This window comes from Lindgomyces ingoldianus (assembly GCF_010093535.1).
Source record: "Lindgomyces ingoldianus strain ATCC 200398 unplaced genomic scaffold BDR25scaffold_9, whole genome shotgun sequence".
Classification (NCBI taxonomy): domain Eukaryota; kingdom Fungi; phylum Ascomycota; class Dothideomycetes; order Pleosporales; family Lindgomycetaceae; genus Lindgomyces; species Lindgomyces ingoldianus.
In genome coordinates, this window is record NW_022985170.1 from 726,068 (window position 1) to 743,988 (window position 17,921).

General features: G+C 48.8%; 6 protein-coding genes across 6 annotated transcripts; 3 read left to right on the forward strand and 3 right to left on the reverse strand.

The window, feature by feature from the left end:
- Window positions 1-2,459: 2,459 nt before the first annotated feature.
- BDR25DRAFT_387440 (siderophore iron transporter 1) lies at window positions 2,460-4,868 on the reverse strand (the record flags this gene model as incomplete). The annotated part of the gene is made up of 7 exons (XM_033698058.1): window positions 2,460-3,599; window positions 3,628-3,957; window positions 4,006-4,099; window positions 4,147-4,251; window positions 4,306-4,446; window positions 4,495-4,578; window positions 4,629-4,868. 7 exons carry the CDS (start codon window positions 4,866-4,868, stop codon window positions 2,635-2,637), a joined length of 1,959 nt encoding a protein of 652 aa, XP_033550125.1. The 3' UTR covers window positions 2,460-2,634.
- An 894-nt stretch (window positions 4,869-5,762) lies between these two features.
- Window positions 5,763-7,285, forward strand: BDR25DRAFT_302241 (uncharacterized protein). The gene is made up of 4 exons (XM_033689753.1): window positions 5,763-5,876; window positions 5,925-5,931; window positions 5,987-6,230; window positions 6,282-7,285. Exons 1-4 carry the CDS (start codon window positions 5,847-5,849, stop codon window positions 7,123-7,125), a joined length of 1,125 nt encoding a protein of 374 aa, XP_033550126.1. The 5' UTR covers window positions 5,763-5,846; the 3' UTR covers window positions 7,126-7,285.
- Window positions 7,286-8,945: 1,660 nt separating this feature from the next.
- BDR25DRAFT_387447 (uncharacterized protein) lies at window positions 8,946-10,529 on the reverse strand (the record flags this gene model as incomplete). The annotated part of the gene is made up of 3 exons (XM_033698059.1): window positions 8,946-10,039; window positions 10,092-10,317; window positions 10,365-10,529. 3 exons carry the CDS (start codon window positions 10,527-10,529, stop codon window positions 8,946-8,948), a joined length of 1,485 nt encoding a protein of 494 aa, XP_033550127.1.
- A 1,395-nt stretch (window positions 10,530-11,924) lies between these two features.
- BDR25DRAFT_323862 (TRM-domain-containing protein) lies at window positions 11,925-14,088 on the reverse strand (the record flags this gene model as incomplete). Its single annotated transcript, XM_033692123.1, has 2 exons — window positions 11,925-12,728; window positions 12,778-14,088. The coding sequence occupies 2 exons, from the start codon at window positions 14,086-14,088 to the stop codon at window positions 11,925-11,927; spliced, it is 2,115 nt and encodes a 704-aa protein (XP_033550128.1).
- A 567-nt stretch (window positions 14,089-14,655) lies between these two features.
- Window positions 14,656-16,339, forward strand: BDR25DRAFT_302243 (uncharacterized protein). Its single transcript, XM_033689754.1, has one exon. The coding sequence runs from the start codon at window positions 14,787-14,789 to the stop codon at window positions 16,014-16,016; it is 1,230 nt and encodes a 409-aa protein (XP_033550129.1). The 5' UTR covers window positions 14,656-14,786; the 3' UTR covers window positions 16,017-16,339.
- Window positions 16,340-17,155: 816 nt separating this feature from the next.
- Window positions 17,156-17,912, forward strand: BDR25DRAFT_302244 (uncharacterized protein). The gene is made up of 2 exons (XM_033689755.1): window positions 17,156-17,503; window positions 17,601-17,912. Exons 1-2 carry the CDS (start codon window positions 17,268-17,270, stop codon window positions 17,767-17,769), a joined length of 405 nt encoding a protein of 134 aa, XP_033550130.1. The 5' UTR covers window positions 17,156-17,267; the 3' UTR covers window positions 17,770-17,912.
- The last annotated feature ends 9 nt before the right edge of the window (window positions 17,913-17,921 follow it).

Sequence of the window (17,921 nt, forward strand, 5' to 3'; positions counted from 1 at the left end):
GAGCAGAGGAGGAGGCGGTGGGCAGTGGGTGTGGAAGGGGATGAAGGGGGGGGGTTGGGGAGGGTATGGAGTTTGACCGCGAGCTTTAGTCGGAGTGGAAGGGTGGGTGAGAGGGGTGTTACGGATGCGAATGGGGCGGGAGAGAGGAGGAGGGGGTGGAGTTTAAGGAGGAGCATTAGTAGGCGGCGGCGAGTAGTAGCGGCGTAGTATTGTGCATTTTGGTGTTTTTTAGGAGTGAGGTATCTCGCGCTCCTTTTCAATTAGATCAACTTTTTGATGCATGTTCCTTCGTATTCAGGTTGTGAAGAGACCCTGGGAGGCTCTGCTGTTTTAAGGTTAGCCCCAGTCTCCATCGTAGTTCATTCCTCCACCTATTTCCAATATCTTCCATCCTTCAAGCTCCTACAACATCTCGATTCAACATGGTACGCATCCAGCCCTGAAGAGGTCTAGTCATCAAACCATATCCCCCTTCAACTGACAATCCAATTCTATATCCTATCTAAACTAGTCTTACAATCAAGAACCACTATTCTGATATACCATAGTGCCTTTTTTCTCCTTGTCCTCATGTTCAGCATCAGCTCATATGAGATTTCGTTCAACCAAGCGTGTCTTAAGCCGCTTTCACTGGCTGAGCCAGTGTCAGGGCAGAAGCCTCACACGGCAGCCGAAACCCCTTTCTGGAATACCTGGGCCTTACCATATGTCGCCCGCATTTGATTGATACATTTCGGTTTCTTCTTTTCAGCACAGGAAGAGAGATCGGTCCTAATAACGACCCTAAATCTCGAATAAACCCCACTATTATAGTGGATTGTCTGACCTGGCTCGGGATACAAGCCTCCTAACTCCTATAGCTCAGACCTCCATAGGTTCTAGGCATTTCTTCTGGTTTATTTGTCGCGGGACGTGGAGCCCAACAACAACAGAGGGGGTATTTTGAGGCCATTTCTTTCTTAATTTAAAGCAGAGACGTTAAAATTCTATGTCAGATAGAAAGAGAGTCACTCGATCTTCTTGATATCTTATTCAGTTGGTGTGGTTTAGCATGTCAGCAACGGGAAAGCTCGGGGCTGGGGAAGGGTTGGCTCAACCTGGTATCGCAATTTGGCGTGGATGTTGGAGAATATATTGAGGCTGAGCTCAACGCACATCCTGGCGGCATTTTACTGAAGTGTATTGATAATGATCCCGATCGGAGGATGATAGTGGAGGCGACTGAGGAAACTGACTAGAAACTTAGATGGGAATTCGTACATGATGAATGCGTTTCCTCTAGACTTGAAGTTGTCTTGTATTTCTAAAATATGGCTAAGGATTACTGGCCAAACGAGGATTGGCTATACACACAATCTACTCTAGAATGGTTTCCGAACTATGGTCCAAACCGGGAAGAGGAAGACAGCGGCGCCCAAGCAGCCAGGCCCGCCCGCCTCACCGCCACCAAAGACCGCAAAGTGTAAGAACGAACAGATCAGAAAAGGCTTTGCGAGAAGGAGGTTTTGCCTAGAGCTTGGATGGATTGATACAGTCTGGAATGCTATCATCTAGCCCAAATATTCCAATCTTCTTACCCTAGCCTAGTAACCTAGCAAGCACCCAAAACTGTGATTCCTATTTTATGACACAACCTAAGCTCTACTGAACACTTGTACTATTTCCTACAATACACGCTTGCACAGTTACATGTGTCGCATGTGAAACTAGTTCACGTGAACCTGCGCAGGGTGAATGTGGGTCATTCACCCTTTTCCTGCTTAGGACTAGCGCTCCTTTAGCTACTATATATTACCTCTGAGCTCTCTCGAGCTCTAGAGACCTTAAACTTCAGCTCAATCTACTTAGGCCATCTCTCACTACTTAATTGACTACTCTATGCCTTCCACCATCAATCAGCTCTAACCTTGCGATAAGATGCATAGTCACATCTGCTAGCACTGGTCTTGCAATGTTATCCTCTCCTAGCAGCACCCTCTGACAAAACAGCAGGAAACTTAGTTCTATCTCCCTCTACTTAAAGTTAGCAGGAATCTTAACACATTCTTTCCTTCCTATTTTCGCAGAATAGCAGATTGAACAGAACTGCAGTCACGGGCATAGAAGTCTGGAAATTAAGCATTACAAGGTTCCCTATCCTTCTCTTCCAAAGTAACAAGAACCTTAATCTAGCTTCTCCTGCAAGCTAGCAAGTTGTTGAATAAATTTCTTTCTTGCTATTCTCACCCTATGATGTGTCTTAAATGATCACGGTACCGCGGCATCACAGAATTCTGGTTGCGGGAATAAAATCTAAAACTTTAGTATCTCAAACAGCGCTATCTGCAAGATTAAAGAGCTCCTCATAGCGAGCCATTGTCACTGCATGCACAAATAAAATAATATAGACTGGTTTTATTGGTTGCCCTGAAGAAACAGCAACTAACCAGTTACCTGGTTAAAGTACAAACCCCATTATCCTTGTTCCCTAACCTTAAAATCCAGCACCTCTGAAAAGATCCACCATTTCGTATTCCACCATCCGTCTCTCGAAAAGTGACAGCACAAAGACAGGGGAAGGCGGGTAGGCAAACTGGCAAGTTGGGAAAATGTGATGTAAAACCACGTACCTTGAAGTGAGATACAGCGTGCTGTTTACGCATAGCCGTATTTCGTGCTTCTAGAAATTGGGCGGGTATCATCCTCGCTTCGCACTATGTCAGATTGGCTGTGCCCAATGTTAGAGTGGCTGCGAAGCGTGTTCGAATCACTGTGCAGTGAACGAAGCTCGTATGCTGAATGTCCGTCGATAGTGTGTCCAAGGCCATTGTTCTCGGGAATGTTAGTGTGAGACTCGTCGACTTCAGCGGTTGGAAGGCTCTGCTCCTGGCCGAGTCTCGGGTTCTTAAGAACGTAGGTAAATCCAACCAGCGGGACACAGATGATGAGGCCCACGATGCAGAGAATTCGTTGCATATTCTTGTATGCTACGACCATGCCCTGGCGGGCCGGATGTGACATGTTATGGTCATGGATGAAACTCAAGGGTGAAGCGTAAGCAGACTGGGCGTCTACTTCACTCTCGATATGTCCTTGGAGAGCGTTGTACAAGACGTTCGTCCATATTGTACCAGAGATGCAATTACCAAGCGCACCGCCGATCCGGTACATGGCGAGGTATAGACCAGTAATGATGGCCAAGTGATTATGGTTCGTCGCAGCTTGGATCGACGCCAATGTTGGATACGGAAATAAACCTCCCGCGACTCCAAGAAGGAGTTGCGCGCCGATGACGCCATTCACAGTCCTGTTCTCATTGCCACCGCGGTATACGATTAGAAGGATGAAGGCGCCGAAGTAGAGGAAGGTCCCAGCCATGACGAAGGGTTTGAGATGGCGAACTTTGTAGACCGCGAGACCAACAAAGGGCCCAGTGATGACCGAAGCGAAGCTGTAGAGATTTGCAATGCGGGTGGCGGACAAATCTGTTTGGTCAAAGCTAACGCGCAATACTGTGTAGAGGAAATCGGCCTGACAATTGAACGCCATGTTGAACGTTACGGCGATGCCGAGCGCTCCCCAAACAGAGCTGTCCCTCAAAAGCTGTATAACGCAGTAAGCTTGTGTTAATGTACTGTTGGGTTTAACTTCCCTTGAATGGAATCATCGGATGCGGGGCAACTCGTTCCCAGAAAACGAATGTTGGAATGAACAACACGCCGAGGACAAGAGGGAGGACTGTAGCCGTGCTGGCCCATTTTTTAGAGTCGCCTTCAGCAAGGGTGAGAGGGGTAAGCGTAAGCGTCAAAGCGGCCACCAGAAAGACCATTCCTGCAACATCCAGTTGCCAGAAGAGCGCAAAGCTAAGGTTACGATAACGGAGTAGCTGGAATGGGGAAGGGTGGTCCACCAGATTAGCTCGTTTCTTTGCGCGGTGTTGGGCGACGAATAGAGCTAGAACGAGTGGCAATGCACAAACTGCGACTGTTAGTGATCATGACTATAAACAGACATTGTAGTGAATACCGGGGTAGACGATGGCCCACATGCCGATTCCCCATCGCCAGGTCGTAACGTCCAAGACCGCCATGGCAACATTTCCGCTCAGAAACGCATTGAGCTAGGCGGGTTAGTATGTTGTAGAGCGATTAGTTGGATAAGGCTTACTAGGAACGGTAGAGCAGGGACGTAGGCGAAGAAAACACGTGATCGAAGTGAAGTAACGTCTGCAACGATGACTTCAACGAGCAGTACGATGGCAATGTATCCCAGCTTTCATCATTAGTCACTGTCCTGAACAGTGTGGAGAGGGTCACCGAGGCTTACGTTGTACAGGATTGCGCCGATGCCGTACACTTGGACACAGTGTGCCGTACCCTGAATGATCGTACCGAGGACATAGAGAACAACTGAAACTAGGACGAGCTCAAGGCGACCAATGATGTCAGAGACTTTTGCACACGCAGGCTAGACTTTATGAGCAGGTTGGCAGAAGAAGATTAGCGGGAAACGCACCTGAGCGGCAGCACCAACGACGGCTACAACCGTGTTGATGGCAGCCAAATAAGAGTGTTCACCAAAGGCGGCGGTCGCTTCCGGCTACCGCTTTGTCAGCTTATTCTTGCTATGCTAGATATGAGGGCACAAACCTGATAAGTGATGACGCGGAGAGATCCATCCAAGGAGTAGGCGAATGCGAGGATGAAAACTCCAATGAAGAGAAAGACGCGATCCAGGTTGGTGATCTCTGACGAGATCATCTCGATGCGCCTGACTCCAGGGCTTGTCTCGCCAATAAGAAGAACGCGGTGGCCCGCAGCTTCTAATTCGCGAGTACTTGGAGTGTCCTTCCTGCTATTCTTGCTGTAGCCGGAAAGTGTGGTCGCCATTGGGAGGTGATAAGCTATCCGTCTGCGTAGCCCTTTGAGGCGCTTGCTAGGAGAAACGAAGTTGTAGAAGGTAGAGGGCGGAGGGTGAAGGAAGAGGTTGGAGGAGGGGAGGAGGGCCGAGGTGAAGTCAAATGTATCGCAAATGGAAGTCGCCACTGAGCACTAGCGCTCTTTTTGTGTTTACCTGGGGACTCACTCTTTCACCGGCGCCTCCATGCGGGGCTCATGAAACGAGCTGGTCTGGCAAGGCGTTGCTAGGACGAAGCTGTTAAGCGGTGAAGAGAGTGGCTGTGACCGCCTGGAATGACCTAGAAACTACGTGTGTTGAGAGATTGTGAATTGAAAGACGTTGAAGACAACCCGTGTCGTCATGTCACACCTTTGCATATTTAAATAGATGCAGTACAGACGTGCCTGCGAGAGTTTTACTGGGCCTGGCTCCGTAATGGATATGCCTGTACTGCTGTACTGGGACGAACATGATGGAACACCTCTACACGCACATGCTGAGAAGAGGAAAACGAAGAGAAGGGCAGGGAGCAACAATAGAATTCGCTAAGATGGAGAAGTAGAGGGTTGAAATAAGACTATCGTCCAGTGATCCACGACACTGGCAGCTCATTAAGACTTGAAAGAAAGCTCTCATTTAGCCCTCGTCACTCATGTGGGTTGTATAAGCTCTAGGTCACGTATTCTCACGAGGTATTAAAAGTACCCACGCAGAATTGATACGTGATGATAGATATTATCTCCGCTTGATGGCGTGTAACTATGTGTGAAGTGATGCCATTTAGCGCCTCGGCGCTAGTCGTGTCTCATGAAGCACGTGATATTCCCAGAGCCGAGGCATTCCCGGCCTCCAGCATTTCGGCGCCAGCTACAACCATAGGGCGGCCTGCGCAACAACCCCAGGCTTCGCGGGCACAACAACTTTGCGCTCCTATTTATGATCCTCAGAGTGAGGACTCGGTAGTAAACATGGTCCGCGAGGACCTCATTGTGTCGGCTGTAAGTGCAGATATTGCCTTCATTAATCAAGGTACTGATTCGGTCCAGGTCTCTTGTATGTCGGGCAGGTTCACGTCTAAGCTAACTCTAGAATCTGACCGAATTCGTAGTCCTCCAAGATCCTTCGGTTGCGAGTGCGCCCCTTGAGAAGCGCATTGCCTTTCTTCAGTCGAAGAACCTCACACAAGAGGAGATCGACCTCTCATTAGCACGCGCCGCCGAGGATCCTAGCCACTCTTCCTCCCAAACACCACAGGCTTCAACACCGTCCAGCTATGCATACCGACAGCCTCCACCGCCTCCAGCGTATGGGGCCTATCCGCCAGGATATTGGCAGCAACCGCCACCCCCAGAGTAATGAAGGCGCGATATCTCGAGAAGAAAACCGGAAACTGACAGCCACAGGCCACCAAAGCGCGACTGGCGTGACTATTTCATTATGGCAACAGTCATGGGAGGTGTAAGCTACGGGTTGTATTTCACCGCAAAGCGCTACATCCTTCCCCTGATATCCCCACCCACACCACCTCAGCTTGAACAGGACAAAGCATCCATCGATGAATCATTCAAGCGCGCATTCGATCTGCTCGACCAATTAAATACCGACACTACCGCACTGAAAGCATCTGAGGAGGCAAGAACAAGCAGACTCGACGTAGCGCTTGGAGAAATGGAAAGTGTTTTGGCAGGCTTGAAGGAGTCATCCAAGCGGCAAGGAGAGGATAACAGGCGGATTGAGGATGATGTGCGGGGGCTAAGAGATCTGATTCCTAAAGCACTAGATGCACAGAAGGAGATAACCGATACCCGACTGAAAGAGCTGTCCACCGAGCTGAAGAGCCTGAAGACGCTCGTTGGTAACAGAATGGGTGCCGGCACAGCGCGCCCTCCCACGACGACCCAAAGCTACTACGGAATGGGACAGACTTCGAATTCGACACCAAACGTCAGTAGTCCGTCAGCACCAACGGCTTCGACACCTGCTCCTTTACCTCAGCCCACGCCAGCTGCAACCCCAGGCGAGCAACCGAATGGAGCAAGCGCAGCCGATGGCCAAGGGAGTAGCAACGCAGCTACATCTTCGACCCCAGCGCCAGAGAGGCCACAGACTTCTACACCATATAGCCGGATGACCAATGGACGGGCTGCGATTCCAGCCTGGCAGATGGCCGCAGCAAAGAAGAATGAGGAAGCAAAGAAGGATACGAGTGAGAGCGGAACTGTGGCCGACGCCAGTCCTAGTTCATAATGTAGCGTGTTCTGTATCTGTGCTACGCATTTCATATGTTTTGGTGTCATCTTGAACTTTTCTTGGATGTATTATATTGGATCAAGCGCTAGTATAGTCGGCATATTACCGGGGGCTAGGGAAATACGGAAACCCCGCTGGGATATTAGATACAATCGAGCTCAAAATCCCAATTCACAGTATCACGGCCTACTAATGTAGTTACGTAGATATATGCCCTCCCAGTCGGGACCTGTCAGCCCGGATTGTTTGCGGCAACAATTCCCCTAGTCTAGTGACTTCGCGAATTCATCCGGGATCCACACCCCACACTAACAACACAGATTTTATTCTCCTCTTCTCCGTATCCTCATACATTTTTCGTTTCGTTTTGCTTTAGAAGTCCCAACAGTAACCGATTGGCAGATTACACTTTAGCGCGTTTTACAGTGCAGCTCTTGATTCTGGGATCTGCTACCCTTATCTACCCTTATCTAACTTAGCCTATATATTACTACAAAATAACTTATCACCATTACAATCTGTTTGTTGATTTCACTCTGCCATTAGATTTGATAAGTGGTCTATCATTGACAATGTCTACAAATCCCAATCCCCTTTCCATTTATCAACCCAAGCACTCGGCCAGCCCCTTGCAATTCCCTTGCCAATCTCAACACCGAACCCTTCCCCACAGATATGGCCGAATTTAAGATCTGCACATGCACCTTCGTCAACTACCACGCCGTCTGTCAACACACGAATGTCGTTGGACATTAGGCTTACGAGACAGTTTGAGCATAAGGGTGACTTCGATCATTGGTGCCTTGGTTTGAATTTGAGGCCTGCTACTCGTGTTCCAAGACGTCAAAAAGGTGCGACGGCATATAGACGTAAACAACCATTTGAAAAGGCACTGGTGTGGGAGCTATCAAGGGGGGTTCAAAATATTTTAGAATGAGAATAATTTGAAAACTGTGCATTGCTTTCTAATGTTTCCTGTCGTGTGAGATTTGAGGCTGGGAGTAAGCATTTTGGTTCGATCAAGGTTCACTTAGGAAACAGCATCTGTACTATAACAGCCATAGGCTTAGCAATAACCTGCTCCCTCTGGAGACACAACTTCACTACCATAACTGACATCACCCATCATCTCGAACCCGGCTCCAGTCTCAACGGCTGCTTGCTCAACAACGATTCCATCTACAATGAGCTCCGAAAACGCGACCCTCGCAACTCATCACCAAGAAACTTTTGAAATATCCTCCCTCATCTACCTCGGCCACAACCACTCAGCGCTGCTGGAATGGAAGTAGCCATGAGTTCTATCTCTGCCACAGGGAAGAAAGAAAATTCAATGCTTCATAAAATAGCTAAGATAACGAGACACTATGAGCGTAATATTTGTATATGCAAAATTGTCACAATTCCTAAGAACCTTCCGATCCATAAAGCCTTCGAAGTTGCCCAAGAACCTCAATACAAGCATCTAATAGCTCAAGAGTTCCCAGGCTCAAGGAACTTGAGGGTTAAGGGTTTCTTCGATCTTTTGGAAAGTTATCCGAAACAAAGACTCTCGACCGAGTTGATTACATGGCCCACAATCCAAGATGCTCGAAGTCCTCACCAGTTCGACACTGCAAACCATCGTAACATCAACCTGCGCATATGTTTCTTTACATAGCATCAAAGCACCTTACTGCGCTTCCCCCCAAACAACCTCCGAGCATCGTTATAGATTTACTGTGCCAATTATACGTAATCCTATAAAAATACCCCAACTTAACTTTCCATTACACCATCGCCTCCGCTGAACCTAGCTCTAGAAATTTTTCCTCAACCTAACCTGCTTGATACAGCCCCAAAGCCACAACATGCGGATTTATCATACTCAAATTAAAGGGCGTCAAAAGCAAGTCCGCGTCCGTCAACGCCACGAACATTGTCCCATTAACCGCAGGATCTCCTTCATACACCGCACTGGCTGGCTGATACGTGAAGCCTGCATTAACGCCCGTCACTATCAACGGTGTGTACGTAAGGTTGAGTTGCGAGACCCAAGCCACGAACTGCGGACTACCCGCCGAGGTAGATGTAACGTAGGAATTGTTCGGGCCCACATACTGACCCGGGGCGTCCCAAGTTAGGTTTACTTGCTTGCCGGGGAAGGAGAGAGGTTCAGAACGGTTACGTGTGATGCCTGGTCCACAGTTGTAGCCCGTGACGTTTAGGTTGAGGCAGGATTCGTCGCTTGGGATGAGGCTGTCGCTAGGATCCGCGGTGCGGTTTCCAGAAACTTCATACGGCTTCGTATCGTTTGGCGAAAGCCGGTTTGGGTTCGGCTGGTTCACTATGTGCAGCACGGGGAAATTCTGCCATGCGAGTCTCGTCTGGCTTTCTGGGCATGAGCTAATATACGGTGCGAGATACGTCCAAGCCCAAGACTGCGGAATACCGGTCTCAAACCACACGGGCTGGGGGTGGAGGCCGAGCATTTGGCGGAAAGACATTTGCTGGCGAGCTTCTGTGGCGATGGATTGTGACAGCATTTGTCCGACCTCACGGGCGTCGAGGTGGTTAATGAAACCCCAGACTCCGGATTCCCCCCAGCGGGTTAGCTTTTGGTTGAAATCGATGAACTCGCGGACAGTCCGGTAGGGGTAATTGTACGTGCATTGGACGGGCGCTGCTTCGCCAAGCATGTTGCTAAGGAGAGTTGCGTGGCCGGTTTCTTGGATGGCCATGAACGCAATGTAGGTGCGATCCTCGGCGGTAAGGCCTTCGGCAAGGAAGTCCTCATCTGAGAAAATAGCGAGACCATTGTTGAAGAGATCGAGTTCAATCCATTCTTGGTACAGGCCAAGTGCAATAGATTCGAAATCAAAGTCACTGTTAACCATGTATCGAGGCTCAGTGCCATTGGTACCAAGACCACCTAGTGTGTATAAGCATCGAGAGATGAATTGGTAAAGGGGAATTAGACATACCAGCAGGCGTGTACGGAGCTGGCGCAGGATTAAGCAGAGTCCCATTAACGTTGTAATAGGTTGCAGTTGGGTTGGGAGGTAATGGTGCTATTGACTGTGCTAAAGTGGCGTTTGCCATTACTGCGCCAGAAGTCGTCGGAGTGCCTGAGAAGGGCCCGTGGCTGGTTACGCCAGTGACATCACTACTCTTTCGAGGAGGAGCGGATGCTACCGAAATCTCGATTGCCTCCTTAAAGTCAGTTTGGAGACGCTGAATACATCAGTGATACTTACAGAAACTTGAGAATCGGGACCGAAGACTGTTGCTACAGGACCTGTGGGTAGCTGGTTTGAAAGACCGGAAGCATCCGCGTTCGTGTACCCAGGTACCTGTGGTGTTGGGGCTGCCGCAGCCAGGGCAGAAAACAAAGTCGAAGAGTAGAAAGTTCTGGTCAGCATCTTGACGAAGTGTCCGACTACCAGTTATTGAGGGCAATCCATTTTACTTGGGAGAACTGGGCTGTTATATGTCGCAGGCATATATAACTAACAATATCAGGTTGACGATAGCCCAGATATTGCTAACCGCATCAAGTTGACGGTGATCATAAGCAAACCGTCTCAACAAATTGACATTGAAAATTTGTCTGCCAAAGCTATTGCCATGACTTCATGACATGCTGAAGGCGGGAGGATATGCAGCCCAGCCTCAAAAAGTGAGCAAGCATCACAATCGAAGGAAATAGCTCGGAGCTAGAGGAAACAGCGCGAATTAAATTGACCGGTAGAGCTTGATGAGCGAATGAAATCTAAATCAAAAAGAGCTTTCAAGTCCCGGGGTCCTGGAAAGGTGTGAGGACGCGTAGTTGTGGGTGTGGGTTTTTGTGAGAGTCTACATTAGAATGTAGTAGGTGACGATGCGATGACATGGTGGATCTCGGGAAGATTGAGACACTAGCGCCTCCGGAAAATTTGAGATCCATGTCTCCCCCATGCAAGGCTAGGAACCGTCGGGGTTGGCAATCGGGAGTCTGGAGCTTTTTTGTACCTGATTGCGTTACATGCTGAGAGATTCGGCTTCTTCTCGATGTCATGAAGTGTGAGGAGATGGTAAGACAAACGGAAACAAATACACCCCCGGGTCCGGACCTAGGAACTTCTGTCCTGAGCGAAAACTAACTCCTTTTAAGATAAGCCTAGCCACCATTAAGAATGCTTGGTCGCTTGCTATCTGGACATTCTGCGATGATGTGTGAGAGTGCTTGTAAGCTCGAGTGCTCAACGATGAGTTACCCAATCAACCATGGGCTTTGGCGTCCCACAATACTATACAAATCATATAGCTCCTCTAACCCCAGTCCACAATACATCACCCCGCTCATAAATCATGCCCGCTCCAGGCTTACAGCGCTGCTTCAAGAGTTCCAAGTCCTGAAGATGGGGCTGAGATCCACAGTAATTGACGTAATCAACTACATGACCGAAGCAACGGTGATGATGCTATGTCATGTGGTTTGAAAGGCTGAAGTTTTTTTATTACTTACGTCTTTTTAGAGGGGTTTTGGTTCTACAGCAGCAGTATGGCATGCATTCGCGTTGCAGTCTTGCCACAGGACTTGTGCAATGTCTTTCTCTGTATCCACCAATAAAAGGATATTTATTGTCAGCAGCGAATCACTCATGAGGTAGGTATTCGCGTGGGCTGGTGGATGGAGGAAGGGGGAAACCCAAATTACATAAACGTTCAATTGCACAAGAGGGAGTTGTCAGCTGGTCTGAAGAGCACGTCTGGGAAGCATCGGGGAGATTTTGCCAGATTCTGTTAGATTTTATCGTCTCTAGTCCTCCCTATAATCACTGCGTGATTTTAGCTCGAGACATTGGCCCCCAGTTCTCTCTCGGCGCGAGTTGATATCGAACATACTTTCCCCTGTCGTGGTCTTTGCCGAGTTCATCGTTGAACACGACTTTATACTTAGCACTGAGGTATGATGGTGAAGCATCACTGGATCCCTCTATTATTCTGGATACGCTGGAGTCGTTACTCTCTGCGTTGCCAATTGCCTTATTCGATTCGCTTGTAGAGCTCTCAACAACCTCCACGGCAGCATTCCTTGTGAAATCTTCTTCCTTCTCTTTCTCAAGCCCCATCTGATAGGCGCTGGATTTAGATATGATGTTGTAACCAGGAATCTCCTTCTTTAATGGTTTCTTGAGAGGAGCTCTTTGGCGGGCCCATTCCAGCATGATGTGCCAGATATCTGTCCAAGAAGCATCTGTCCGGATGGATCCAGGCTTACAGTGACTCATAGCGACCCTGAACCCAGCTGAACGCAGAGCCCCACGCATTGCAGCGAGTGGCGGGGCTTGGCAATGTATGACCTTAGCAACCGAACTCGGAATGAAGAAGAACGGATGATGGTCAATCTCAGCAGGATCCGCTTTTGGAATGAATGGGTGTAATTGGCGAGGGGCATCTGGCATCTGAGTTTTTACGTCCCGAACGCCGAATGTGATTTCCTCAAGTGCGATACGAAGCATACCCTCCATACGGTCTTTCGTTGCGTAGGTTTCCCGGTCAACATCTTGAAGCCCTGCTAGCATTCTCTCGACGAATGCTGAATTATGTAATGGACCGCCGTACATGGGACCAGAGAGCTACAGGGTTGTTAGCAGCATAAGAACAAGGAGACGCATGAAGACGTACATGGGTCTTGATGCCACAATGCTCGCAGAGTTGATTTGCAGACGGCCCTTGCGCAAATCCATGCTTATACGATGGTTTTCCATCCTTAGTCGTGTTGGGTTTGTTACGAGCAAGGAACTGAGTCGACCAAGATCCGCATCCACTTTGACAGTGATATACAAGCATAGTCTTGCCAGCTAGAAGCTTGACGTCGTTGGGAGATTTCCGTATACGAACAAAGACTCGAATGTAGTAATCGATTGAAAGAGAGAGGAGGGGCTCAATAGCCATTCCATATCGAGCGGCCGAGGAAGCGATTGCATGCAGAATCAATCGAAGTCCCCCTTCATGGCATGGCTCTCCTTTCAACGGCAAACCACCGTATTGGGAGTATGTCTTTTCCAGGTAGCCATGCGATGCAAATATTGCTGAATCTGTGCAAGTCACGCAGAGCAATCCTTCATCGTTTATTGCTTGGATGGAAGCATCAATGAATGGAGCTGCCGTGCCGTAGGGATCAAGGTCGATGACATCATAGCCATGCTTCTCTACAAAGCTATACATGTGAGCAATAGCATTCCCTGCGTTTACAGTGATCCTATCTTCGAGCTTGTTATGCTTCACGTTGAGCTTGATAGAGTCAGTAGCCCGGCTAGACAAGTCATTAGCCGTGATAGAAGTTGCGAAAGGGATCTCATTCGCGTAACGCAGCGCTCTAAGACCGGTGGCGGAAAGTGCATCAAGAATCTTGAACGGAGGTTTGTACGAGTCGGTTCCATTCGTGGTGTTCTTGGACTGATCGGACGCTCCTGCTGTATGTAGGGGTGCATCACCGACACTAGGATTCTCTGCAGGGGCCTCCAGAACGATATCCACCTCCTCAGGGTCTCTATTGCCTGCAATATCTGCCATTGTATTAACTTCGCCGGTCTCCTCAACCCTCCTCTTCTTCGAGGGTGATTCCGCCCGCTCAGATACATCAAGATGTCCATCGCCAACCGCGCCCTGACAAATGTTCTTCTTTTTCTCCTCCCGTTTTTTTCTTTTCTTCATTTTCATTGTAGACTGTTCGTGCTTCTGTCGTTTCCGCTCGACGAAATCCTGCCCAAATGTTTTGATCGCGAGGACACTCAGGTCTCGATTGAACTGTTGTATTGGATTGTAGAAAACTTGCTGTCTCGCAGTATCTTCCTTGGACATTTTCGGGTCAGTCGAGGTTGGTATGCCGTGGGGTACGAGGATGTGAGCAAGGCCTTCCTTGATGGTGGTGTATTCTTTTCCTCCATGGCTAATGGTCTGGCCAGCTTTCGGAGGTGCCTCGATTGTGTTCATTGAATGCAAAGGCGCTCTAGCTGCTGCTGCGACTTGTACGAGCGCCATCCCAGGTGAGCTTCGGATTGATCGTGAGAGTTCGCTACAGAAATCCCAAGCACTTCGCGTCGGGAGTTGGCGGGCTCGTGGCGCACATAGGAGGCGGAGGAGAAGGGAAAGACCTGCCAGGGTTTCCGGAGACAGAAGGGTATCCGGTGCAGGCCTCAATGGTAGATATTGTGATCGAAGGGACAACGCTACTCCAAGTTGGTGAAAGCCAATGGAGCGTGAAGCTCGATGAAATTATTTTTGGCCGCGAATTAAGCTTAAACTTAGCGTCTTGGCGGCCATATTCACTGCAGCCACACAGCCCCTCCTTCCTGTCAAAGACGCTGATACCAGCACTGTTACTTATCACGCTATAAGACAACAGTCTGTTGCTGCTTTGCCTTATCTCTTCCAGTCATTACACTGGGCTGGCAAATAATTAGGCTATCTTCTCGTATTCGATCCTTCAGGGATGGGAGGTCAGCAGTTGCCTAGATCTAGCTCCCAAACGGGACCGGTTTGAACCTCATCCCGACCGTCCCAGCCCCTTATCCATCTTCTCTCTCAAACAAAAGGCGAAATTCCGCCATCCCTTTCGTTCTTGTGTCCTCTACTGCTTTCCACGACCCAATCTCGCAATCTTTGACTGTCATTCGACTCTCAGCCCCACCATGGGAAGAACCGCTGTGCCCGCTCCTGCTGCGAGCTATCGGGACGATCCGGACGCTGTATCAATGCATACAACACCCGAAGACTACACTTATGACGACGCGCCCGAAATCTCAGGTCTGCCTCCTTCATATGCCGACAGCGAGAGCAGCCCCGCTGCTCCTATCCTCAGACACATCCCGCCTCCTTCCAACCGAAGGAATCACAACAATGTTCTGGTCATGTCCGGTGGCAAAGTTCAAGTATGCGAGACACAGACGTTGATGGATGCTCGCTATGATACCGACCCCGAGTATCTGGAAGAAGGCATACGCTCTTTCTCGCAGCAGGCTCCGATTCCGTTTGTGTATATAATGGGAACGCACAAAGAGACTACCCGGCGAGGGGATAAAAAAGAGACGAAGGAGGTCACAGATTTCAGGATTGTCATGAGCATGCAATCATATCTGAGGAATAATTTTGACGAGCGTGACACAAGTTCGATGAGCCTCCAAACCGTAGAGAACGGAGAAAAGGTACATCGAGGCACCTTCATGAAGAAGAGGGCTCCCGGTTTCAAGCGTGACCTCGAAATTGGTATTCCTAAGCCTGAGCTCAAGGAGTGGTGTCATCGATACTGCGCGTCACCTTCCATGCTGAGGATCTTCCGTCTTCGTCGCGAAATCACGGGATTCGATGAGACCTTTTTGAAAAGCCGTCTTGAAGGCTTGATTCGTAGCACAAACTATCGTGGACATATCAAAATATCCTTTCCGATCGAAGACAAGAACGTCGACATATACACCACTAACCGCATCAACGAATGGAGGTTGAAAAAGTGGATCTGCTGGATCTTCTATCTCACATTCCTTTGGATCTTCACATGGCCATACCTCTTCTTCGCCACTAAACGCTACGCCATCGTCAAAGCTGAATGGCCTTTCTCAAAGACCGATGAATACGGCAACAAGAAATACACGACGATAAGCGAGGAGCAATGGTTTGAGAAATGGCATGTTGGTATTAGGCGATTGGCACTGGACCGATTCGACGGTGAAACCTCTGAGCAACAGCTTGCAGGTGTTATTGCACGTCCTGAAGACCCTCCAATGCCCGGAAACATCCGCACTGGACATACAGGTGTCGATAACGCTGTTGGCCTCCTCACGCAAGGCTTTCAGGTAGCCAGCGCTATCTCTCGCGGCGACAATCTGTCGCGAGGTCTCCAGGGTGGGTGGGGATACGACAACTGAACCACGATGTTTGGAGTCTGTAATTCCAATGTGTGAATATTTCCGTTTAAGGGTCTGGTTTCTCATGTGCTCCTTTTGGTCCATTGCTTGTCTCATACCACACCTTTCATAGCCGAGCTTTCTTACCTTTAGTTGTTTGTTTGCTTATAATGTCCTTACGAAATTGATCTTAAAGTACTGTGGGAGTTTTGAGGAGACCAGGAGTACTAGAAACACTATCTCAGAAACCACTCCTTGGATGAGTCTCAAGAATCGCATCTAATTGATGGCAAAGGATTTCAGTCTAGTTAATCCGTATTGAAATGCAATATATGCATCCATCCCTCATTATTGATATCACATCTCGGAATAGCGTACGATTCAATCTCGCAAATACGAGCATTCAATCCTTCACTCAGCATTACGGATTCTCTATATCTTTCAAAAAAAAAAAAAAAAAGCCTAATTAGTGAACTGGTGAATTAGTCTTCTGGAAATGGTCTAGCGTATTGTGGGGCAAAGTGTATTTTTAGAGAACGTGGATCTCCATTGGATCGGGTGGCGCAGCGAAGCTTTGGCATGTCACCTCACCTGCTCAGCACCATCGCAACAGCATCATGCCGGCCGGCCTGGTTGAGGAGGGGTTTGAAGGCTTAGCAGGCAGACAGACAGAGACTAGGCCAGGACGGGTGAGAATTAACTCGACTTTCCGATTCTAATCGTCCATGGTTATGACATTGCTAGCCTCAACCCAGTCGATCACCCAGAACGCTGCACAGTAGATGATGGAAGAAGTTTCATGTGTGAGCTCAAGCAGAGGCACCTCTTTCCCCAAGCACTGCTCGCCTTTACTCTCGCTCTTACTGGCTCCTGTTTTCGATCCCGCTAAACGAAAATGCGTGCATATGACACCTGATGCTGATCGCCTCCCAAGTCGGAACCGGAAACAAATGGATTCAATGAATGCACGCACCTTGTCACGTCGTATGCTTTGAAGTAGCATCGCATCGGGGCGCGAAGTTCGGGATCCTTTGTCTGGGTTGGATGGTGCTGGTGTAAGCTCGATAGTGGATCGTGATATCTGAGCCACTGTTAGGCACGCTGCTATAAACGTCACAGACTACAATGCATATAAATCTCTCCATCCTCGCTTCTAATCCCCATCATCAAGCAACATCTTCCCATCTAGCAATCAAGATTCAATCATCTACTAAAGCACACACTCGCTTCTCAAACTACTAGCAGTCACTACTCCCTCAATCAACTACCAAAATGAAGACCTTCGCCTTCGCTTCCTTTCTCTCCCTCCTCACCCTGAACTCCGCTGCTCCAACCCAAGTCGAATCTCGCACCCCCGGCAATGTCCTAATCTGTACTGGTGAAGACTATACAGGGACATGTGAGACTATATCCGCTCCCTTCTACACCTGCCAGAAGCTGGAGGCCCCCTACTTCAAGAACGTAGGAAGTTTCAGGCCTGATGCTGGAGCCTATTGCAGGATCACTTAGTAAGCTACTCGCACATCTCATGAACTTCCTATCCCCCCTATGAGCTCTTGAAGATAGGGACCAGAACGAAGTGACTAGCGGCTAACGGAGGAACAGCACTGCCGATTCATGTACGACCCATGGCGATGCATTCATCTGGCCCGATAGTGGTGCGCCGAATCTCCACCACTGGGATGATGTGGCCACAGGGCAGAATATTGATGCAGGGAGCATGATGACGAGCTTCTTGTGCCAAGAGTGCAGTGGTTGTACTGTTAAAGAGTAGAGACGGAAACAACTTTGGGAATTTGTAATTAAATAACGGAACGGTAAGGATTGCTTTGCACTGTGTGTGCGGAGTCACTCCTTTTGCAATAATGGATTTAACATTAATGTAATATATTAAGAATGAGAATATGTATCATTGAAGTAACAGGA